The sequence below is a fragment of the Pediculus humanus genome, genomic scaffold, assembly GCF_000006295.1.
Source record: "Pediculus humanus corporis 1103172107574 genomic scaffold, whole genome shotgun sequence".
Lineage (NCBI taxonomy): Eukaryota > Metazoa > Arthropoda > Insecta > Psocodea > Pediculidae > Pediculus > Pediculus humanus.
Window position 1 is genome coordinate 780456 of NW_002987189.1, and position 23066 is coordinate 803521.

At 29.4% G+C, this 23066-nt stretch overlaps 3 protein-coding genes across 3 annotated transcripts; 2 read left to right on the top strand and 1 right to left on the bottom strand.

Annotated features, from left to right (window-relative positions):
• Window positions 1-6182: 6182 nt before the first annotated feature.
• On the bottom strand, window positions 6183-7541 carry Phum_PHUM221880 (uncharacterized protein; the record flags this gene model as incomplete). Its single annotated transcript, XM_002425787.1, has 2 exons — window positions 6183-6764; window positions 7434-7541. The coding sequence occupies 2 exons, from the start codon at window positions 7539-7541 to the stop codon at window positions 6183-6185; spliced, it is 690 nt and encodes a 229-aa protein (XP_002425832.1).
• Window positions 7542-10852: 3311 nt separating this feature from the next.
• Window positions 10853-13463, top strand: Phum_PHUM221890 (Cysteine-rich protein, putative; the record flags this gene model as incomplete). The annotated part of the gene is made up of 3 exons (XM_002425788.1): window positions 10853-10892; window positions 13072-13248; window positions 13408-13463. The coding sequence occupies 3 exons, from the start codon at window positions 10853-10855 to the stop codon at window positions 13461-13463; spliced, it is 273 nt and encodes a 90-aa protein (XP_002425833.1).
• A 6329-nt stretch (window positions 13464-19792) lies between these two features.
• On the top strand, window positions 19793-22408 carry Phum_PHUM221900 (uncharacterized protein; the record flags this gene model as incomplete). Its single annotated transcript, XM_002425789.1, has 3 exons — window positions 19793-19939; window positions 21091-21122; window positions 22327-22408. 3 exons carry the CDS (start codon window positions 19793-19795, stop codon window positions 22406-22408), a joined length of 261 nt encoding a protein of 86 aa, XP_002425834.1.
• Between the last annotated feature and the right edge of the window lie 658 nt (window positions 22409-23066).

Consider the following 23066-nt stretch of genomic DNA (forward strand, 5'->3'; position numbering starts at 1 on the left):
ATAACTACGACACACTTTAAAACTCGCGCACACAAAAAAGAGAACGACAGGAAGAAATTTATCGTGGCAGAAGAATCGTAACGAGTGACGTATGAAAAAAAAAAAAAAAATTTGGAATTTCTTTTTCTCTGTCGTAATTCGTGATTCGTAAGCGAGTAGGTTAATAAGATGAATCATTTTAATCATTGATTGGTGATGAATTTGAAAAATCCGATGCCGAGTCAGTCAGATATTCTCGAACTTTCTATTTGCGTAACGCGATAATAATGATAATAAAATCATTTAAAATCAAAAGAGTCGTTACAAAAGGTTCAAAGAAGAAGAAGAAGGAGAAAAAATAAAAAGCATCCGCGAAAAAGGTTTCGGTCGTATGATTTATTTATATAATAATAATAATAATAATAATAATAATAGAAAGATGGCCGACGTTCGTAAACATTGGTCGGGTTCATAAGAAAAAAAAACATAATAAAAAAAAATACGTGAATCAATGATTCAGTTGTTGGTAACCGAAAGATTATATGGACTTCATAGACCAACAACGAATGATGAATCATCATTATGACATCATTTTTACATTCAAAGAATGACGTCATTAGTTTTTATGTTGTTGTTGTTGTTTTCTTTTTCTGTTTTATTATTATTATTATTATTTTTTTTTTTTAGGGCGATCGGAGTTAACTCGTGGTTATTATTATTTGTTTTTCTCTCTCTCTCTGTCCCCCTCTCCCTGCCCCTCTCTCTCTCTCTCTCTCTCCTTAATGTCTTCTTCCAGGTCCAGGTTCATTAAAACTTTTAGTAATTATTACAGCTAATAAATTTTATTTTTATTTCGTCTTAATGTCGTCGCAAAAAAAAAAAAAAAATCATTCCAGGATTATTTGAAATGATTAATTAATTATTATTATTATTAACGTCCTCCAGGTCAGTAAATGTCGTGGGACCTTTGATTAAAAAAAAAAAAACGCCGATCAACCTTCTCTCTCTCTCTCTCTCCGATTTCCGAATTTGGTTAAAAAAAAAAATAAAATGGATGAGGTTGATGACGTAATTTCAGGGGCGTAAATAAAATATAATTATTTTCTTATATATTTTTTGTGTGTTCCGACCCTGAACTGGAATTTCTAGGCATCGAACGAGAATAATCATTTTATATATTTGATGATTTCATTATTAATTATTTTACGGTCCGAAAATTTCAAAATTTTCCTTTCCCTTTCCCCTCCCCCTCGTTAGGAAGGAAAGCTAACGAAATACGTTTTTGTTCGGTGAGGGGGCGGGGGGATGGGGTAGGATGGGGTTTTCGTCGTCGTTTTCCATTTTCCCCCATTCAACCTTAACCTCTTTTAAACACCCGAATGGTAATTATAATTACTTTGTACTGACAACTGATAACTGACAAACAACTGATAACACTATTTAAAAAAAAAAACGTTGCCAATAGACGCAGGCACGCACGCGCACACACACACACGGTATTGAATGGAGAAAGTTTCGTCGATTGTTTATAAAAAAAATAATGCGAACTTGCAATAATAATAATAATAATAATAATAATTTTTTTTTTTAATTCTAGAAAGCGAACAATTCGTTTGTTTGTTTGTTGGTTGGTTGGTTGTTTCATAGAAACAACAAGAGCCAACAGTTATTAACATATAAAAATGGTTATAATCTTATGTAATAATAATAATAATAATAATAATAATAATAATAATAATAATGTGGCAAACGAATTTTTTTTAACGTAACGTAACGTACGAATAATAATAATAATTAAATGTGTTAAATGTCAAACGCGCGTGAAGTTTATTGATTGATGAGAAACATGTTAATATTATTATTATTATCATTATCATTATTATTAACAATCATTAATTCACGCGTACGAGCAAAGGTTTGCACGTAGAAACTTTGTAATAGAAAATAAATAAATAAATATATTTATTGTATTCCATTTAAAGGGAAGAGAGTTATGGACAGAGAAAGAGAAAGAGATAGAGAGAGAGAGAGAGAGAGAGAGAGAGAGAGAGATGGTTTGGAAAAAGCAATAAATTGATCGCAATTAATCGTCGTTAACTTTTATCAAAAGGTTTTCATTTTATTATATATATATATATATTTGATATCAACGACCGACGCCATGATGTCAATGACTTTTCGTGAAAGTTTTATTATTATTATTATTATTATTACTTTTTAAATTTTTTTACAAACAAACAAACAACCAAACAAACGTTTGTTAGTTATTTTTCCTTTACCTTTTATTCCGATAATCATTTTCGAATATAATATATATATAATTTATTAAAAAAATAAAAATTAATTTTTTTTGCGCGTGCGTAGGCGTATAGGTATTATTATTCTCCTGCCACGTTATTCTTCTGCCACTTTCCCCTCCTCTCTCTCTCTCTCACTCTTTTGTCGTTCTTGGATTTTCTTTATACGTTTGATCGATCGATAGATCAAAACGATTGTCGTTGATGGTGAGATGGGGGGTCATAGATTTCGAGATGGGTCAAAGTTGATTCGCCATCGGAGACGCCAAAGAAAGTCGATGGCGCAGTGTCACCAACCACAAATAAATCATCGGGTACAAAGAAAAATCTATTTTTACAATTTTTAATTTTTGTGTTTGTGCGTTCATTTGCGGCGACGCAACGACTTCGACCTTCGTAAAAAAAAAATCTAAAAACGGTTCACAGAAATCTGATTGAAAATTTAAAAAAAAAAAAAAAAAAAAAAAATCCTGGCAAACACACACGCGTCAGTAAAACCTTGAAAAGTGCAAAAAGATTTTCAAAAAAAAATAAAAATAAAAATAATAATAAATTAATTTTATTTTCAGGGAAATTTGTCGCGGGAAAAAAAAGAAACAAGAGTGCCAACTGGGAAAGAAAAAATATCCCTGTCGCATTTTGGGTAAAGTACATTTTATCTATCCTCTTTGTATATACCAGGTACGAACGAACGAAAGAACGAACGCGCGCGTTTTCACAAACGATTCTTCTTCGACACAATAATAATAATAATAACAGTAATAATAATAATAATTGTTTGCGTTTTAATTTACGATAAAGTTCGTATAGAAAAAAAAACTCGTCGTCGAGTCAAGGGCGTCCGGTTTATTTCAAGTTGAAAATTTTCTTTTTTATGTAAAATTTTGCCAAAAAGGTTTTCGGCCAAATAGATTTTCCTTTTCTCTCTCTATCTCTCTCTAATAAGAAAATGAAAGTGATGGGGGGAGGGGAGTAGGGGGGAAGTCACTCGTATGAGGAAAGAAAAAAGAAAAAATATTTTAAAGAAGATGAAGAAGTACCCACCACAACGAGTACTGACTGATACCTGACTGTCTGTTAAAATGACTCATTCTATATAAATTTTTCTTTTTTTTTTTTTTTTTTTTTTTTTGTATTCCGAGGTTTCAGGTTCACGTAGTGTCTGAAGAAGAAGAAGAAAACGTTTCTTTTTAAAATTTTAACGATTTTATCGACCGACCGAAAAGGTTTTTTTTTTTTTTTTGAAAAAACTCGTCCCTTCGTTCGTTCGTTACGTTTCTTACCTTGTTTTTAATTTTATTATTATTATTATTATTTATGAATGAGTGATTTTTAAATTCGAATATCGTGTTGTCGTCTGTCTCTCTCTCTCTCTTGATCACTCACTCACACGTGGTAGGTCGCTTTTCTCTTTTGATAATTTAACAAAAAAAAAAAAAAAATTCAGGTTTTCGAGTTCGATCGGGAAATTATTAACGATCCGTCAATCCGCCATTTTCTTTTTTTTTTTTTGCATTAATAAAGAGATCGATGAAATTTTCAAGTTTTATATCAGAGCAATTAAGATAAATTTTTATAAATTAAGATTGTTAATTAGAAAAGGGAGAAAAGGTGGCGGGGGAAGGGGAGGAGAGGGGGGGGGAAAACGCCGGAAGTAGTAATAGGAAAAATTAAGCGAGAGGAAAAGATGAAAGGGAAATGAGGATGTGTGTGGGAATTAAATAGAAAAATCGAACAAACGAATCGAATACCTTAATACGGTCCTGACAAAAAAGGAAAAGAAAAATTATAAACGAGCTTTGAAATTTGGCAAAGATTCGAAAATTCGAATTTAGAACCGCCAACGTCGAAATTCGAAAAAAAAAAAAAAAAACCGAAAGATGTGACTTGACGATCGCGTTTCAATTTTTTTTTTCTTTTTTTTCTTTGTAATTTTTTTTTAAAGACGATTTTCCCTATTTCCCCTCCTCTCTCTTCCCCTCTTTTCCGTTACAACGCCCCCCTTCTTTGTGTCCCCCCTCCTCTTACTCCTCCTTCCTTCCTCCTCCCCGACCGCGGGCGAAAGATGCTGCGTGCGAATGACCTTGGAAAGAAAATTTGCGAGGAAAAAAAAATTTTCAAAAACAATGGCGGGCGAGGGGTGTGAAAAAAACCTCGGGGAAAACGGAAACGGAAATAATGATAATAATAATAATGATGATAATTTTTAAATGCGTTTTAAATTTTTTGCGGCCGTGGCGGAAAAGTTCGAATACGGTTCGATACGTTAATGTATTATTAGAAAAAAAAAAAAAAAAAAAAAAAAAAAGGAAAATTATCTTACCTCCAAGGCACAGAATCCGACATTTTGAATTTTCAGTAATGATAATAATAATAATAACGATATTAATTACCCCGTGTTATAGCGCGAATTTAAAAATTGACGTTAAAAAAAAAAAAAATTATCCCCACATAATGAAGATTCACTTTCGCACACGAATTAATTCGGGGACAAACCGGAAACGGAAAATATTCGTACTCTTCCTTACGTATATATATATATTAAATGCTTTTAAAGAAAAACGAAAAAAAAAAAAAAAAAAAAAAGTTTACAGAAATTTTTTAAAAAAAAAACGTAATGCCGGCATCGCCGTTCGCTTATTTCTGGGGACGAACGAACAGCATTAAAATTAGTTTTGAACAAAAAAAAAAATGCCCCCGCGACGAAAAAAAAAAAAAAAAAAAACTCTTTGGCCGACTCCCCAATGTAAAATTATTGAAATAAATAAAAAAAAAAAAATTTATTTTTTTGTTGTTGGACCCGAGGGGCGGGGGGGAAAAGGAGGGAGGCGGTGTCGAAAGATATCGGCGGTTTGGTAACCTGTTGCTCTGTAACGCGCGCACCTTACGTACCTGAAAAGGTTATTCGCGGTTTTACGCGTCGTTTGAAACGTTCGTTTTCTATCTCTCTCTCTCACTCGTTTTTTTTCTGATAAGTTTGGAAACGGAAGTAAAAAAAAAAAAAACGGTTTTCGAATCGAACGTTCGTTATTTTAAAAATTTGAAATTAAAAAAAAAACGGTTTTTTTGTTTTACTTTAGTGTCTCGCAAAAAGTATAGTCGTAAAATTTCAGGCGCAAATCAATTCGTATAATTGTTTTCGTTTTTTTTTTTGCTGTCGTCAACGCGCTTGTTTTTTCCGTATACTCTTCAACAGAAAAAAAAATGTCGATGAAACAAAAAAAATTTTTTTTTCTTTATTTTTGGTCGTTAGCGTGTGTTGTCGTCCGTATTGTCACGGATTTGCTACGCGCAAGTCGTGATGCCAAATTTACACAATGGTTTGCTAAAAAAATTTAATTTTAATTTTTTTTTTTTTTTCAAACTCGTTTCTCGCGAAATAACAATGGTCAGTACTTATTTATTATTATTATTATTATTATTATAATTTGCTGAGGTTCATTATCCGAAGGATTGTTCGTTTTCTGTGCCAAAATTGCACGCGAGAAATAAAAAAAAGAAAATGATAAAAATTGAATTTTTCCTGTTGTTGCCTGGAGAAATGGCGTCGGATCGAAGAAAAATTTCTCTATCGAATTGTTTATAATTTTGCTGTGGGGAGTGTGAATGAGAGAGAGAGAGAGAGAGAAAACCATTTTTAAAGTTTTCACATAAGAATTTTTTTCGTCTGAATCATCATCTAATGACCCGACAAAAATTCTTTCCTCTCCTTAAACACAAAAAAAAAAAAAATTCATCTGGATTGTGTTAACTTTGCTGCCGGAAATGTTATCATCATCATCATCATTATCACTATTATCGCGTTTACAAATTACATCCATCTCTTCCGATCAAACCGGAAATGAATACGAATAATGCAAGGGAAAGGGGAGGGGAGGGAGCGGAAATGATTATAATCATCGAGACTCACCCTGGAAAATCGTTGCGGGAAGAACCCAACATGTTTTCCTCGAGCCACTCGCCGATTTTCTGCCGGAAAATGGTGTCGAAATTATCCGAAAGTATTTTCATCCTTTCTTGACTTTTCCTATTGTTTTCCACCTTTTTCCAACCTTTCGCCGATGACGTGTCCACGTCATCATCTTCCTGTTGTTTATATTTCGTCCTTTGAAAATTCACTTCGAGATCGTATTCCCCGAGAGACGAGTTACGATTTTTTTCTCTCATCCATATTTTCGTCGATTGTCTACCATTTTCGTTTTCTTTAACGTATTCTCGTTCCTTGGATTTGTCGTACGATGACGACGACGGTGGCGCCGTCGTCGCCGGCGGCGGCGACAAATTTCGAACATTTCCGTTTAAAAAAATTTCTCTCGTCACTTTCCCGTCGTTTGCCCGTTTTTCCACGAGGAGGTGAAGGCTGGGTTTTTCGTTGAATATCAAACGATTTATTTCCGACTGAAGCAAAGAATCAGATTTGAGGTCGTCTATTTCCAAAATCTTATCACCTGGAGACAAATATTGCGATGCGAGAGTTCCCAAGGTCACCTGAAAAACAACAGCAATCATCATCATCATTAATCGAACGATTTGAACTCATTAGCAAGTCTCGCATGAAATTTCTCAAGTTTATGATAAGTGTTGATAATAATAATAATAATGAGAGAACCGACCGAACGGACGAACGGACGAGAACCATAAAAAAATTTTTATTTTTAACAAAATTTGTATTCGAGAAGACTCCCAAAAACAAACAGGACAGCCAAAAAAAAAAAAAAAAAAAAAAAAAAACCGTTTTAACGACCAAACTTATTCCGTAACAAACGACAAAAAAAAAATTTGACCGAATTATTATTATTATTATTATTATTATTGTTTTCAAAATGACAAAAAAGAAGACATTAACAAAACGTAACAAGATTCATCTTGTTTTCATGTTTAACTCTTTATTATTATTATTATTATTATTATTATTATTATTATTATTATTATTATTATTATTATTATTATTATTATTATTATTATTATTATTAGTTAAACGGTATCTTGTGCGTTTGTGCGTGCGCGTGCATTTTTCGGGACACGAACCAAAAAAAAAATGTTTTTGTAATTGTTGGTAGCTGTCGGTTGTCACTCATAATTGCGAAAATGTTGTGCACCCCTGATCCCGTGTCCCCCTGCACTCCCTGCTCCCCACAAAAAAGGAAAAATTCTTACCTTTGTTATGACCGGATGAATTCCATAATCTGCACCGCCGTGAACTTGAAATCCCCAAGGAACACCGTAATCGTTTCTCTGTAATAATATATCCAAATATTTTGCCATTTCGATATATATATTATAAAATATATCGAATTAATTATTATTATTATTATTATTATCGATAGTGATAGTCATTCATTTCGATTTTTTTTCTCGATTTTTTCTTCTTCTTCTTCTTATTATTATTATTTATTTATTTTCTTTCACGTACGCGCGTTTACGCGTCCGACCTTCGCGAGAATTCACAACGAACTGAAAAACTTGTTTTTATTATTATTATTATTATTATTATTATTATTTCTTTGTTGTTCTTTCGGACAATTATTATTATTATTATTATTAATGAAAATAAATAAATTGGCAAAACGTTTTTTGTTGTGATGTTTGTTGTTGTTTGTTCTCGGTTGTTCGATTTGTATTTGAATTCCTAAAAAAAAAAAAAAAAAAAAAAAAAAAAAAATTGGTAAGAAAAATCAAAAAACAAAATTTTAAATTTTTCACGTACAAAATGTTTTTTTTTTGGCACTCTCTCTCTCTCTCTCTCTCACTCTACTTGTTTCTTTCTTTGACCTTTGACTTAATCTCTTTCTCTCTTTCTCTCTCTCTTTACGTGTGTTTGTTTGTTTCCTTTCTAACATTACTCATTCTTGTTATATTCGAATGCTTTTGTACGGCACGAAAGATGAAATGGAAAAGTTTCTCTGGGGGGAAAGAAAGAGAGAGAAAGAAAGAGGGGAAAGAGAGAAAGAGAGAGAGAGAGAGAGAGAGAGAGAGAGAGTTATTTGAATAAGTCAAATAAAAAAAAACTATAAACAATAAATTAAAAGTAGTAATGAAATGTATGCGATGATGATGATGATGATATTTTTTTTATAATCATCGTTTGTAGGGCCGGAATGAAAAGCCCGCTGCTATCTATAAATATTAATAATAATAATAATAATAATAATAATAATAATAATAATAATAATAATAATAATAATAATAATAATAATAATAATAATAATAATAATAATAATAATAATAATAATAATAATAATAATAATAATAATAATGGTTTTTTTCTTGGTTTCAGGTATACGAAGGCGGAATTTAAAAAAAATTTTCTCTTCATCAACTTATAAACGTTCTTTTTCGGTGAATCAGTGAAAATGTATTATTATTATTATTATTATTATTATTATTATTTTAAATTCGTGAGTGTAAATAACGCGACGACGAATGGGATTATATCGTAACGTCTTTCTCGTTTTCCGCCATTTTGAAAAAATTCTTTTTAACGGATTCTGGTACCTGGGATTTGTAAAATTTATTAATATCGACAAAATGTAAGTTATATTTTTTTTATTTTTATTTTTGAAAAGTCGTAACAAAAAAGGAGATCGAACTGTCGTCTGCTGCTGCGTGATGTAAATAAAAGAAAAGAAAAATTTTCTTTTGTTCGATCGATCGATCGATCGTATTGATTCATAGCTTTATTATCGATTTATTGATTTTTTATTTATTTATTTTTTTCGGTTTGTTTTGTTTGGGAATTTTTTTTTTATCTTGCGGGTTTGCTTACGTAAATAAACATTTATGCCCCCCCCCTCCCCCATTTGCCGAAAATTCGTTATTTTTATTTAAATAACAATAATAATAATGATGATGATTTTACCGCTTTTTATAGAATTTTATGTTTTAAGCACCCCCATCTATGGGTAAAAGGTAGAACTAATTTTAAAATAGTAAATGCGTTGTTGACGTTTCTAGTCGTGCTGGCACCTATCGTTGATTCGTATAACTAAAACAATAAAAATTACCCACGTGTTTTTTGTTTTTAAAGGGCAATAAATGAGAAAAATAAAAATGACGTCACTAAATACTTATTCATTAATGAAAAAACAAATTGTTTTTGACGATTTGATAATTTTTTTCCAAAGAGTTCTGGAAAAGTGTTAATCGCACACGTCATAAATGTTTGTTTGTCTATCGAATTATTCTAGAGGGTTTTCAATTAATTATCAATCAGCAACTCGTCAAAACGTTAAAAAAAAAAAAATTGTTTAAAGTTCGAAAATATACGTACAAGCAATTTCATTGTTTTTTACAATTTTTTTTTTTTTTTTGTTTTTCCGCCGATCCAGCGATTTTTTTTTGATTTTTTTCCACCTTCGATAATGTATTTTTGTAAAATAATTGGGCGCCATTTAATACCTGTTGTTTAAAAAAAAAAAAAAAAATGTGCACTCACAGCCTCCAGGAATCAGACTCCAGTTTATCCATTTTGAAATTTTTTTATGCTCGTTATCTATCGCATAAAACTTACGTTTGAAATTTTCCCGCCACCGTCTCCTGCCACGACCGATTATTTTTTTAGCACGTCATTGTTAGAAAATGTATCGAGAAAAAACTAGTCGGAAAATATTCGTATTTTCCGTTAATCGTTTTTTTTTTTTTTTTTTTTTGTCGAAAAGTAATTTGAAATTCGGGGGTAACGCCGATTGTAAACATTACGTAACGGTTGTAAACATCCGCCATTTTTTTTTTTATTTTCATTAATACCGCGTAATCGAACACGAGTAAAATTGAAATAATAGGAAGGAAGACAAATAAAAAAATAAATAAATAAATATGAAGTCATAGTTTTTTTTAGGGATCATTTTCGTTTTTTTTTATAAAACTTTGATGGTATCTGACGTGGTATTAACTCACCGAGGGGGGGCATCGAAGGTCGAATGACAGATGCGAAATCGATGACAAAAAAAAACCTGCATATTTGTAAGAGAGAGAGAGAGAGAGAGAGAGACGAACAATTTCGTTTTCTTTTTTGTCACGAAACGACGGAAAAAAGGACGCGAATCTTTTAAGTGGCCCCCACAAAAAAAGAAAGGGAAACGAAAATAATAATAAGAAGGAGGAAATTTAAAACCGGAAGTTAAACCCCCACCCCACCCACCCTTGCTACGTTCGAATGAATGAGTGAGAAAGAAACCTTTTGTCGAAATTATTGTTTTTTGATTATTACGTCATAATATTTTTAATAAGCTTTGGAAAATTCTAGAACGAATTTTAAAATTTGAAAATTTAAAAAAAAAAAAAAGCGCGGGAAAATTTAAAAAAAAAAAAAAATTTTTTTTTTAATATGTAATTTTAACGTTTTGATTTCCCAAACGAAAATACCTTAACTCATAACCTTGTTTTTTTCTCTCTCTTTCCCTCTCTCTTTCTCTCTCTCTCAATCATAATGAATTTCTTTTTAGGAAGAAAAGAGAGGGAAACTCATGTTTAGCTTATGACTATAAACAAATACTATTTAAGTTGTCGGAATATAGTCAAATGAGAAGGAGCCGACGTACGGAGTTCAGTTGTGAGTTACAATTTGAAAGCTAAACATGCCTAATTGTCCGAAGTGTAACAAACCAGTTTATTTTGGTGAGTACAACTTATTTATTATCATTATCATCATCATCATCATCATCGTAGGTAGGTTCCAGGTACGTTTGTAAATGTTTTTGTTTTTTTTTTTTTTATTACTGGACGAAGCATGTGTGCGTGACATTTTCCAAACTTTCGATAACGTTTATTCCTTTTAATTTAATTTTTTTTTTCCCACTCCTCTCTTCCCCCGATCCAGATTTTTATCCAGAAAGTTTTGTTTAGAAACAATTTCTCTCACCTGGAAAATTGTCATTTTTCTCTTCTTCCCATTTTCATTCATTTCATTTTCATCGAGAGATTACGACGTAATTTTTCCCTTTTACTGGAGAAAATTTTTCGTTGTCGTTTCTTATTCGGGAAGAGGAGGAGAAGTTCTTCTTTCTGGAATAAAAAAAAAAAGAAAGAAAGTTCAGACAATAACAATGGTGAAGATAATTATCGTTACGTTGATTACATATACATACGCACGCGCACGCACACACACACACACACATGCGTAAGAAATGAGTTGAAATTATCGACGCCCATCATTGAGTGATGATGGATTCTCCAGCGGTTTTTGAACCCTCAACGGAATGAATTTCTTTTTCTATTATTATTATTATTATTATTATTATTATTATTATTATTATTATTATTATTATTATTATTATTATTATTAAATGTCAAACCGGAAATAAAGTCTCGAGTGTGAGAGAGAGAGAGAGATCGTGTAATTGACGATACGCTGGAGTAACGATTAATTATTATTATTATTAGAAGAATAAATTTTGGAACGTCAAAATAAATGTTGACCTTTGACACGCACACACACGCGTTCATGATGACCAGATAACAAAACAAATTCGCATAAACACTTACTAATCGTAAAAAAATAATGATGATGATGATGATGATGTGAGGCGGATTTAATGATGTTTGCGAAACAAATTAAAAGAAAATTTGCATCCACCCACCAATGACGTCATACATCCGTAATATCCGATTCGTTTGTTTGATTGCTTGTTTGTTTGTTCGTTCGTTTGTTTGTTTGCTACACTTATTTCCTTTGAACTTCCCCCGACGATGACGACAGTTCCGTCTCGCGGTAGTTAGTTTCGTATTAAAAGAAAGTTTACACGAGAAGAAAATTTCCCAATGGAAAAATTTCGACACGAGGATTAGTTTTCTTAGTATTGGATTTTCTCTTCGTCATCGTTTCTCACACGCACGCACACACACACACACACACACGTCGTCGTTATCAGATATCTTTTTACTCCTTATCAAAAGCAAAAAAAAAAAAAAAACTTTGTGTTTACTTTAAATTATTTGATTTGTGTCGATTGCTAAAAAGAAAAATATTCGCAATTCGTTTGGTTGTTTGTTGTTGTTTGTTGTTGTCGTCGAAAGTATCGAACCTATAAGAGATGAGTTGACAAGCGTGACAACAAACGCGTAACGCGTCGTTTGTCACGCTGTTATCATTCGAAACCTTCATCCTTCTTATTTTTAATTAATTTTTTTGTTCGAGAAAAAAAAAAAAAAAAAGAGCACAAGGTTAATTCGAATGGAATCGTTTTTTAATTTAAAACAAAAAAAAAAAAAAATTACGTCACGCGGATAAATTTGGCGGTAAATTTAAAAGTTGACGAAAGGTTAAAAAAAAAAAAAACCGGAAGTGGGGAGGATAGAAGTCACATATCACGTACCTTTTAATAAAAAATCACGTAAAATCAACGGTTACCGTTTGTTTGTTTTTTTTTTTTTTGTTGTATTCCTAACGGTAGCTTCCCGTTTAAAGATTCATCGTGTCATTAGAAATCTTACGTGATTATAATTTTAAATGATAACGAAAACGCGCGCGAGGTTAAAATACAAAAAAATTTTTTTGTGCATTTCGCAATTGGGAATTTTTTTCAAGAGTCGTGGTTTTAGTTAGTCAAGTTTTCTCACGACACGGACACTCCCGGAACCTAAACAGGATTAGAAAATTGGTGACGTAATGGGAAATGTTGTTGACGAACCTTTTTTTTCGTTAAGTTACGAGAGAGAGAGAGAGAAAAGATTGTAATGAATTGTCCGACGGTTTCCGGTTTTTTTCCATTCAGGGAATAATCAAGGTCATTCATTCTGGAATGACTGACTGAATGAATGAATGAATTAATAAAATTTTTTTTTTTTTTTTTTTTAGCCGAAAGGAAAACATCCCTCGGTAAAGATTGGCACGGCGTTTGTCTCAAATGCGAGAAATGTAATAAAACTCTCGTACCTGGAGGTCATTCCGAACACGATGGTAAACCATATTGTAATCAACCTTGTTATTCAGCTTTGTTCGGTCCCGGAGGCTTTGGAAGAGGCGGAGCACAAAGTTACATTTATAATTAATAATAATAATAATAATCATTTATGAATATGATAACAAGAGGAGACATGAAAATGGGGATAATTATGTCAATAAGCAACCGACAACAACAACAACAACAACAACACAACAACCACAATCACAATCACAACAACAAACATTTAGTTATAAAAAAGAAAAAAAAGGCGCAGCCATTTTACTCGATGGTTACGCGACGTTAACAAAAGAAAATTATTATTATTATTATTATTATTATTATTATTAACAAACTGTTTTTGTATGTCGTTAATTTAAATATATTATTTATAATAATAGTTTATAAAAAAAAAAAAAACAAAATGTTAATATTTAAATAATTTTAACACACTTCCTCATGTTTTAAAAAATTTGTTTGTGTGTGTGTGTGTGTGTGTGTATGACGTCACAAATGTTATTAATAATGATGATAAAGCGCACATACACACACATCCATTGATTTTGTATATGGTTAAGGTATTAATGAAAAACGTTTTGTTATTGTTTTTGGTATCATGTTACAAACATAAACATAAACATAAACATAAACATAAAAGAGAAAAGAGAAATTTTTTTAATTATGAAAAGTACACAAACTTGTTTTTAAAAGACAAATGACAATAAAAATTAAATAAAAAAAAAAGAAAAAAATCAATTCAATGAAAGTTTTAATAAAGTAAAATAATTAAGGAAATGAAACATAATAATAATGATGATAATAATGATAAAATTCAACTATTTTTTTTAAAAATAAGTAAAAAATAAATTAATAAAAGTTGATTTTTTTTTTACCCGTAAATTAAACATTAGAAAACCGTTACGGATATAATCAAACAAATTATTATTATTCGCGATTAAATAATAATAATAATAATAACAATATCATTTTCATATTTTTTTCACAATAATACACACACAAATAATAATTTTTACGCAAACCGCGCGATAAAACAATACGAGACGCCATTTTAACCGTTAATTAATAACAAATTCTCCCGCCTTTTATCCACTGCCTACTTGGAAAATTTAAAATCGAAGCCTCCGCGATACACTTTTCAAATGTATAATGTAACATTATTCGTTACGTAATTTAGGCGTCACAACGTCTTTTTTTTTTTATTAATTTTTTAATTTTTTTCTTATTAATTTTGTTACATTTTTTTTTTTTTTTTTACACGTTTCGGACATTTTGTAATGTTAAAATATTATTTAATCGTAGCATTTTACACGTTGTTATTCATGTTAATATTAAATAATAAATTGGAATATAATTTTTTAAATAATATTCACAGTGATACCGTTACGTCCTATGATATAAATAATTATAATAAAATAATTATTAGCATATTAATTATAATTAACAGCTGATGATAAAACGTTTTTCAATCCCTTTTAAATATTTTATTAATATTAAAATTTTTTAAAACTTTTAAATTAAAGAAAAAAAAACAATAAATGTTAAATAAATTAGTTAAAATTACAATCAAAGGTAATTAAAAACATATTGTTGGGTTTCAATCTAAGCACTGCCATGTTGGCACTCAACTCGATAATAATTAATTTAATTTTTTTTTTAGTGATAATTTCAAATTCTCATCCAATGTTTTGGGAATTAGGTTTGACAGGTATGCACAATGTAAATTACAATAAAGATTGATTAAAACACAAATGATAAATTTGATTTTTTTCATTTTAGATGATGAATAAGGAAGACATTTCCTAATGTACATGAAATAAGCATTTGTATCGAAACATTTGGGAGATTGCAATCATATACATGGTTGCCTCGACTAAATAGAAAAGAAAAAGGTTTCCTTTGAGAGGAAAAGGAATTTGCAGTAGTCTATGTAAGTATTTTCACATTAAGTCAAGTTTTTCCCACACAAATACTTGGTTTGTTTCGATTTTTATTTAATCGATTTCTATTTCAGGTTCCATGAGAGTAAATTTTAAGTTTTGTTCGATTTGCATAAAACAAATTTAAAGAAATATTTATATAGTGCAATACACACCTGAACATAATCATTCATATCTTGGAGTTGAATTCAAAGTATTTAATTGTAATTAAATTTCAATTACTTTATCGACTTTCTTCCTCCATAAAATTTTTATCATTTCAATTTAATTTATTATTAATTTAAATTGTTTAAACAAAAGAAAAGTAATTATTATGGATTATTTTTTAGTTTGTGTTAACTCAAAGAAAAATTGAATTTGAAGACTTGATTAATAAATAAATAAAAGAATAAGAATTAATCGATAGAAATTTTATATCAAGAGAAAGTATCTGTAAACATGTGATATAGGATAATAATATATTTTGTATAGAAAAAAGGTAAATTTATACTATTTTTTATTTAAAATTAAAATCGAGTTTTAAAATTGGGAGGGGGAAAAAAAAAATGTCGAACAACTCGAAAAAAAAAAGATGAATTCTAATACTCGAAAGTGTTTATGATAATCAGTAAAAACTTTTTTTCTCCAATTAAAACCTCCCCCTGGATTAATAAATATATTTTTTCCAGGATTAACAATTTCAAAGGATTTTTTTAAAACAAGAAAATTTAACGTTGATATCATTATTATTATTATTGTTGTTGTTGTTGTTGTTGTAACTGTCAAACATGTCGAAGGAAAAGTTTTAGGTTTTTTTATTTTTAAATCATAAATACTTTATTTTCATTGTTTGTTTGTTTTCCAGTGAGTTTTCCAGTTTATGATACATTATGTTTTTGATAACGGATCGATTCTTATCCCGGGGGGATTATAAACTGAGGGGGGGAGGAGGGGGAGGAAAAGAACGGATCATCTTATAAAACGAATATTTTCTAAGGATTATCCGTATTTTCATTTCCGTTTCCGTTTCCCTCTAATGTATTTCCGTTCGTTTGGAAATTGCTTAGTATGCTTTTCTTTTTCTTCTGCTATTTATTCGAATTCATTTTGAAAATGCGTCTTATGCGTGTATCGAACGCACAAACGCACACAAATTCCATGGAGACATGTGGAAAATTTTTTATTTATTTTATGGGGGGTGGTGGTGGGGAGGGGGAGGGGGAGGAAGAGAAGGGGATGTTATGACGTTTGAGAATATGTTTTTAAAAATTATACATCTCTATCTCTCTCTCTCTCTCTTGCCCGGTTTCATTTTTTTATTTCCTTTGATGTAAAAAGGGGGCCCATTTTACCGTATAAGGCCCCAAGAGATTTTCCTTCTCTTGACGACAAAAACAACAACCTCCCTATTATCATTTCGAATATATTATCATTCGATTATTATTATTATTTTTCTCCGTAAAGAAAAAAGTTTTCCTATTTCGATTCCATAATTTTCCATGAGAAAATCTTCTTCTGCTTCTGTCTACGTGACGTCATTTTTGTTTTTTCTTATAACGATTTACGATGATGGTTTCAATAAAAAAAAAAAAAAAAAAAAAAAATCCCCGCCGTACAATTTTTACGTAGGAAGTTTAGCAGAAAAAAACGACTTTTACAAAATGGCGGTTGTGATAATAATGATTGTTGTAAACGTGTAATAAATTATGTTAATAACTTTTAAAGGTAATTGTTTTGTGTTTTGAATAATGAAAGAGAAAAAACAACGAATGGCTTTTGATGTGTTTTTCCCTTTGACAATTTGCCCGCCGACAAATTTAAATTTAAATTTAACAAAAAATAACAAATTTTTCTCTTAACATTTTACAACTATTATCATTATCATTATCATTATTATCACCGTTAAAAAAAAAAACTATTCAAAATACGTTGTTAAAATTATTGTTTCTCGAACGTCATCGCCATCGCCATCACCATCGCCATTTTGTTTTTTTTTTCTAAATTAAATTTTTAAATTTAAAATTCGTTTTGCAAAACAAACAAACAAACAAACAAACTTTACGAACGTATAAAACAAACAACAACAACAACAAACAACAAACCCGAAATAAATTTTTAAAAAAAATTAATTTCGGACTTTGGCTGTTTTTTTTTTTTTTTAATACGTACGTGACTTTTGAGTTAACGTCGTGCCACGGCTAATTTAATAATATTATTATTATTATTATTATTTAAAAAAAAAAAAAAAACTTTTTTAAACTGTGGCACTAGACAAAATATAACATTAAATTTAAAAAAAAAAATAATTTTTTTCCCCTTTCTCTCTTTCTCTTTATTATTATTATTATTATTAAATTTTCAACGACAAAAATGAAAAAAAAAATTTAAATTTTTCTTTGGGTTTCATCGATTTCCATCTAAATTTTCAAATAATAATAATAATAATAATACTTTATTGATTTGATATGTATTTTGATTAATGTATAAGTTTATCATTATCATTATTATTATTATTATTATTAACATTATTAAACGAATAATTTGAAGATTTAAAGTCAGTGCAGAAAAGTTTCGAATGATTTTATGAAATGAAAAATAATTTTATCGAGTTGGGTTATGGAAATTCTAATGAAATCAATTCAGAGTAATTATTATTATTTTACATAAAATATTTATTATTATTATTATCATTGTTATATTATTACAATTATCTTCAGTTGAATGTAATGAATTTAATTATTATTTCAAATTCTAAAAATTATCGAATGTGTTATTATTAAGATTTTTTTATTAACATCGTATAATTGCAATTAATAATGTTTATTATCGAGTTTATTTAAATAAGTTTAATTAATTATTTACTTATTGATTTCAAATGTATATCGAGAAAAAAACAAAACAAATGAAGATGTGAGAATCGATTCCAGTAAACGTGAAATTTCCAGCTTACAACCTTCTATAATTCAAACATGCAAACAAAATTCATTTCACGATCAAACTTCAACAAACATCATTTGAATTTTCCACCGATGGCATTTATCCAGAGAGATGTTATTATCCATGCACTCATCGAATACTTCTTTTTAAAAGTTCTGGAATGTGATTTGAACGATGATGGATACACTTGACAAAAACTTTTTCCAAAAGGTAAAAATTTTAAATTTGTCAACCATTTATGATTCTTTTACAGGGTGTGAGTGTGTTAAAGAACATACAACCTAAAACAAAAAAAAGAAAATTTAATGACAGTTTAATAATAATAATAATAATAAGAAACACGTGTTGAGAAATGAAAAATTTTGTATACATATTTTAAATATTAATTACGTACGTGAAATGATATGTAATATTAGTCTATATATATATTACGTGAACGTCTATGAGAAAAAAAAAAAATGATGAGAATTTTCTCAATTTATTATTATTATTATAAATAGAAAATTTTAAACCTGATTATCAACACATTCACGGTATTTATTATTATTATTATTATTATTATTTTTTTTTTTTTACACAAAATAAAAGCGTCAAAATATAATAATAATAATAATAATGATAATAAAGCGGAAAAAATTTAAACTAATGGAATGTTCACAACGAATAAATTATTCGTTACGTTCGAAACGGTTACGAGACGTTCATTCGATGTCACACACTCTATGCTTTTTTTTTTTTTTTTTTTTAAATTTTAAAATTCACAATAAATAATCACGTTATTAATAATAACGTAAACGGTTGTCGTAACGTTGTGAATTTTATTTTTAAATAAAAACCCCATCACGAAAGCGCGCACACACACAGACGTATTTTAAGTAGCTGCCATTTCCCTTTTATCTCGCGCTTTTAATGACGGCATTGAAAGGCACGGAATGAAATTTTTTATCGAAAATTATAAGAAGGCTTTTATTTGTGTAAAAAAAACACGTGCGACTCAGTCTAACTTATTTTTAATAAATTTTTTTTATTTTCATTCTCACGTCTATCCGAGATTGAAAAGAGAATGCGATTGGTCGTTAAATGTTATGTGGCGCCCCGAGCGGGAAAATAATGAAACTAATACCATCATCTCAGTCGCAAGTAACATCAGTTCGGGTGTTGTTGTACTTTGTAAGTTTTTTTTTTTTTTTTTTTTAAGTTAAACTTGAGTTTTTTTTTTTTTTTTTATTATATTATTAGTAATAATAATAATAATAAGCATAAGTATAAAAAATCAAAAGTAATGTAGACGGAAAAAGAAGAAAAAAAAAATGGATTTTAAATTAAAAGTTACGGTTTTTCGTTAAAAAGTTTAATTTAAAAAAAAAAAAGATTCGAATTTTGTGTAAAAAAAAAAAAAATTCAAATTTTTTTATTAACGATTTCCCTCGCGATTTTGGTTTTTTTTTTTTTTTATATAATTAATAAATAAATGTTTATTTAAAAATTATGTACGACTCGTATAAAAATTATCACAAATACAAACATAAAGGAAAAAATATTTTATTATTATTATTATTATTAATATTAATGTGAATAACGCGGTTGAAGTTTTTTTTTTTTTTTTTTTTTTTTAATGTCTTAAAGTGTTGTAAAAGAGAAGAAAAAAATTGTTTTAAAATAAAATAAAATCGTGTGAGTTGTTTTCGTATTACAAAAAAAGAAAAAAAAAGATAAAATAAAAAAAGAAAAAAAAAGGTTAAAACCAGTGCCGGATTCAGAAATGCCTCATGTCAATAGCGGGGGTGGCGGTGATGATTTTAGCAACGACGAAGTCAAAGTTTTTAAAGATGAAGGAGAGGTAGAAAAAAATTCATCGGAAAATTTGAAGGAAGAAAAAAGCGATTTGATTGATCTCACGGAATCCGAAGTAAGTTTTTCTTTTTTTTTTTTTTTTTTTTTTTATCAACCCCTTCCCCCACCCTCCCACATCCCCCCAAATTGTATTTCCCTTCCCGGTTTTTGTTTGCCGGATCGAAATAATAATAATAATCGGGATTTTCTAGAAATTTCTTTTAACGTACCGTCGTACTTTAACTAAAACGATTGTTTAATTATCATCATCATCATTATTATTATTTTTTTCCGTTACAAAAAAAAGAAAAGAATTCGAACGTTAAGAACGAAAAAAAAAATTTGCGATTCGATTTGACAACGTTTAAAAATTTAACGGACAAATATGTCTGCCGTCGCTCGAATTCTTTTTTTTTTTTTTTATTTTTATTTTATTTTTTATTTATTGTTTAACGAACGCGTTATTTGTGCGTTTTATTATTATTATTATTGTTATTACGAATGCGTTCGTGCGTATGTGCGTACAAAAAAATTACGCGGCGTCCGACGGTGGTTTTTTTTTTTTACACAAAAAGTCGTTACATAATCGAGCAAGAACATTTTCAACGGATATCTTGTTCGAACGTGTTCTGGAACATTGAAAATAAAAAAAAAATTTTTTTTTTTTTTTTTTTTTTTTTTATCCCCCGCCAAAAATCGTTAAAAAAAAAAAAAAAAAAAATTTGAGTAAAAGGGGGGGAGAGAGAAAGGATGATTTAACGATTTTTTTCCCTTTATTTAAATATTTAAAGAAAAAGTCGTTGATGACGATGATGATAAAATGATGGATATTTTAAAAAACGTTCCCCCCCCATTTTGTTTTTTTTTTTTTTTTTTTTGTTCTTTTTGGAAAATTTCCGTTATTTTGAAATTTTTTTTTTTTTTTTTTTTTTTTTTTTTGCGGTTCGATATGTGTCGGATTTGTCAAATGAAAAAAAAAAAAAAAATCGAATGTTTGTTTAGCCTTTTTCTTTTCTTTTCTTATTGTTTTGTTGGCAACAATGAATTTTTTTTTTTTTTTTCGTTTGTGTTGTGGTAGTACGTACCTGCTTTATTATTTGGGAAAAGAGAAATTTTTTTCTATTTTCTATTTTCTTCTGCTTTTTTTTATTTTTTATTTTTATTTGTTAGCAGGTAAATTGATGGATGGTTGGATGTGTACCTGTTTATTTTTGTTTTTTATTTTAGTGCCTGTCGTCTTTTCTTCTTCTAATCCGTTCGTGAGTTTGCATGGCGTGGGGGGAGGTGGGGAGGGAGTGTGAGGGGTTACCACGGATGATGAAAGTATTAACGGGACACGTATGAAAGATGACATTTTTTTTTTTTTTTTTAATTTTTCAATGTGTAATCGTCGTCGTTATTGAATTGTTTGTTTAGTTGTTCACAAACAAACGGGGAGGGTTGCTGTCGTTTGTTGTTTTTGTTGTTGTTAAATTGTTAATTGCACCTGTAAATTTTTTTTTTTTTTTTGTTACCTGTTCATAATTCATCGAATTAATATGTCCCTCCTTTTCATGACCACGCGGTCATGTGTGTTGTTGTTGTTATTATTATTATTAATATTTCCATTTTGTGTGTTAAATCACGTGTGTGAGGGAAAAAAACCATTTGTTATTGTTTGTTTTATTTCGATAAGGGGTTGGGGAGAGGAGAGGTAGATAATCGAGGGGAGGGGATTTTTTTTTTTTTTCTAATTTTGGCAATGGAGGTTGTTGTTGTTGTAGGAAAGTTTTGAGAATTCGTCGGCGTTCTCGTACAAGAAAAATTGAGAATGATGGTTGTTTGATCGGGTTGTCGTGTTTAAAATTTTTTTATTTGCTTGCTTGTTTGTTTGTTTGTTTGCTCGTTTGTAATTTAATCCGATCTTGTTGTTCGACTGTCAAACTAATCATAGATTTAAGGTATAATTAATGTATATTCAATTAATATTTGCATAATCAATTCGTCGATGCGGGAAAAAATTATGTTTTATCTCTCTCTCTCTCTCTCTCTCTCACTCTATTACTATTCTACGTTGTTTGTCTCGTTTCGTATCGATGCCTTCTCAGAGTCATGATGGAAAGAATGCGAGAGAGAGAGAGAGAGAGAGAGATTTACGGTCGTTGAGAACCAAAGGAGGAAAACGTTGATGATGGTAAATGTTTTTGTTAATAAGAATCATTATTTAAAATTGTTTTCCCTCTCTCTCTCTCTCTCTCTCTCTCTCTGTCTGTCTTTAACGTACCTTAGCGAGGGATTTAATTGTCGCACTTAAATCCACGAAATTGTTTGTAATTAGGTAATTTTTAATGGTGCCAAAGAAAGAAAGAAAGAAAGAAAATTTTTTCTTCTTCTTTTTCAACAAACAATTATTTTATGTTAGAAAGCGATTTTCTTTTTCTTTTTGTAAAGGCATTTAATTTACAATTATCTTATTATTATCAGGTATTATTATCACAGGTTGTTGTTGTTGTTGTTGTCTTTATTCGTTTGTAGATCCGGTGGAAAATGTGATAAAAATAAATAAAAATTTCCAGTGTGATTCTCCCCAAGTGGTTTTTACAATACAATTTTTTTTTTTTTATTTTTTTTTTGTTCAAAATAAAAGAAATACATTTAATGCAATTTTCCAATATTGTGAGAATTCTTTTCATTATTATTAGTATTATTATTATTATTATCATTACCATTACTTACGGTAGAATCGTTCCATTTATGTATCTTCTCCCTGCACCACCTAATGCGGTTAAATTATTTTCAATTCTCTTGTTATTTATTTTATTTTATTTTTTATTTTTTTTTGAAACGTTTTTATTTATTTCTCGGTCGAGGCTAACAAAAAAAAAAGGTTTCCTCTCTCTCTCTCTCTCTTTTTTCTGTGAAGGTTTCCGTTATGCACTTGTCTGTCCTGTTCCTCGAAGAAGAAGAAGAAAGAGAACAACATGAAATTTTGTAGTAAGAGATGAAATTTTTTTTTTTAAAATGGGGATTTTTTTTTTTTTCTTTTTAACTATTCATTCATCAATCATTTATAATTTTTTATCATTATTATTATTATTATTATTATTATTATTATTATTGCTTTTTACAATCCTCCCAATATGAGAGAAAGAGAGAGAGGAGAGAGATAGAAACTTTTTTTTTTTTTCGGTGGCCATGTTGTGATCCATTTTTAACTTGCCTTT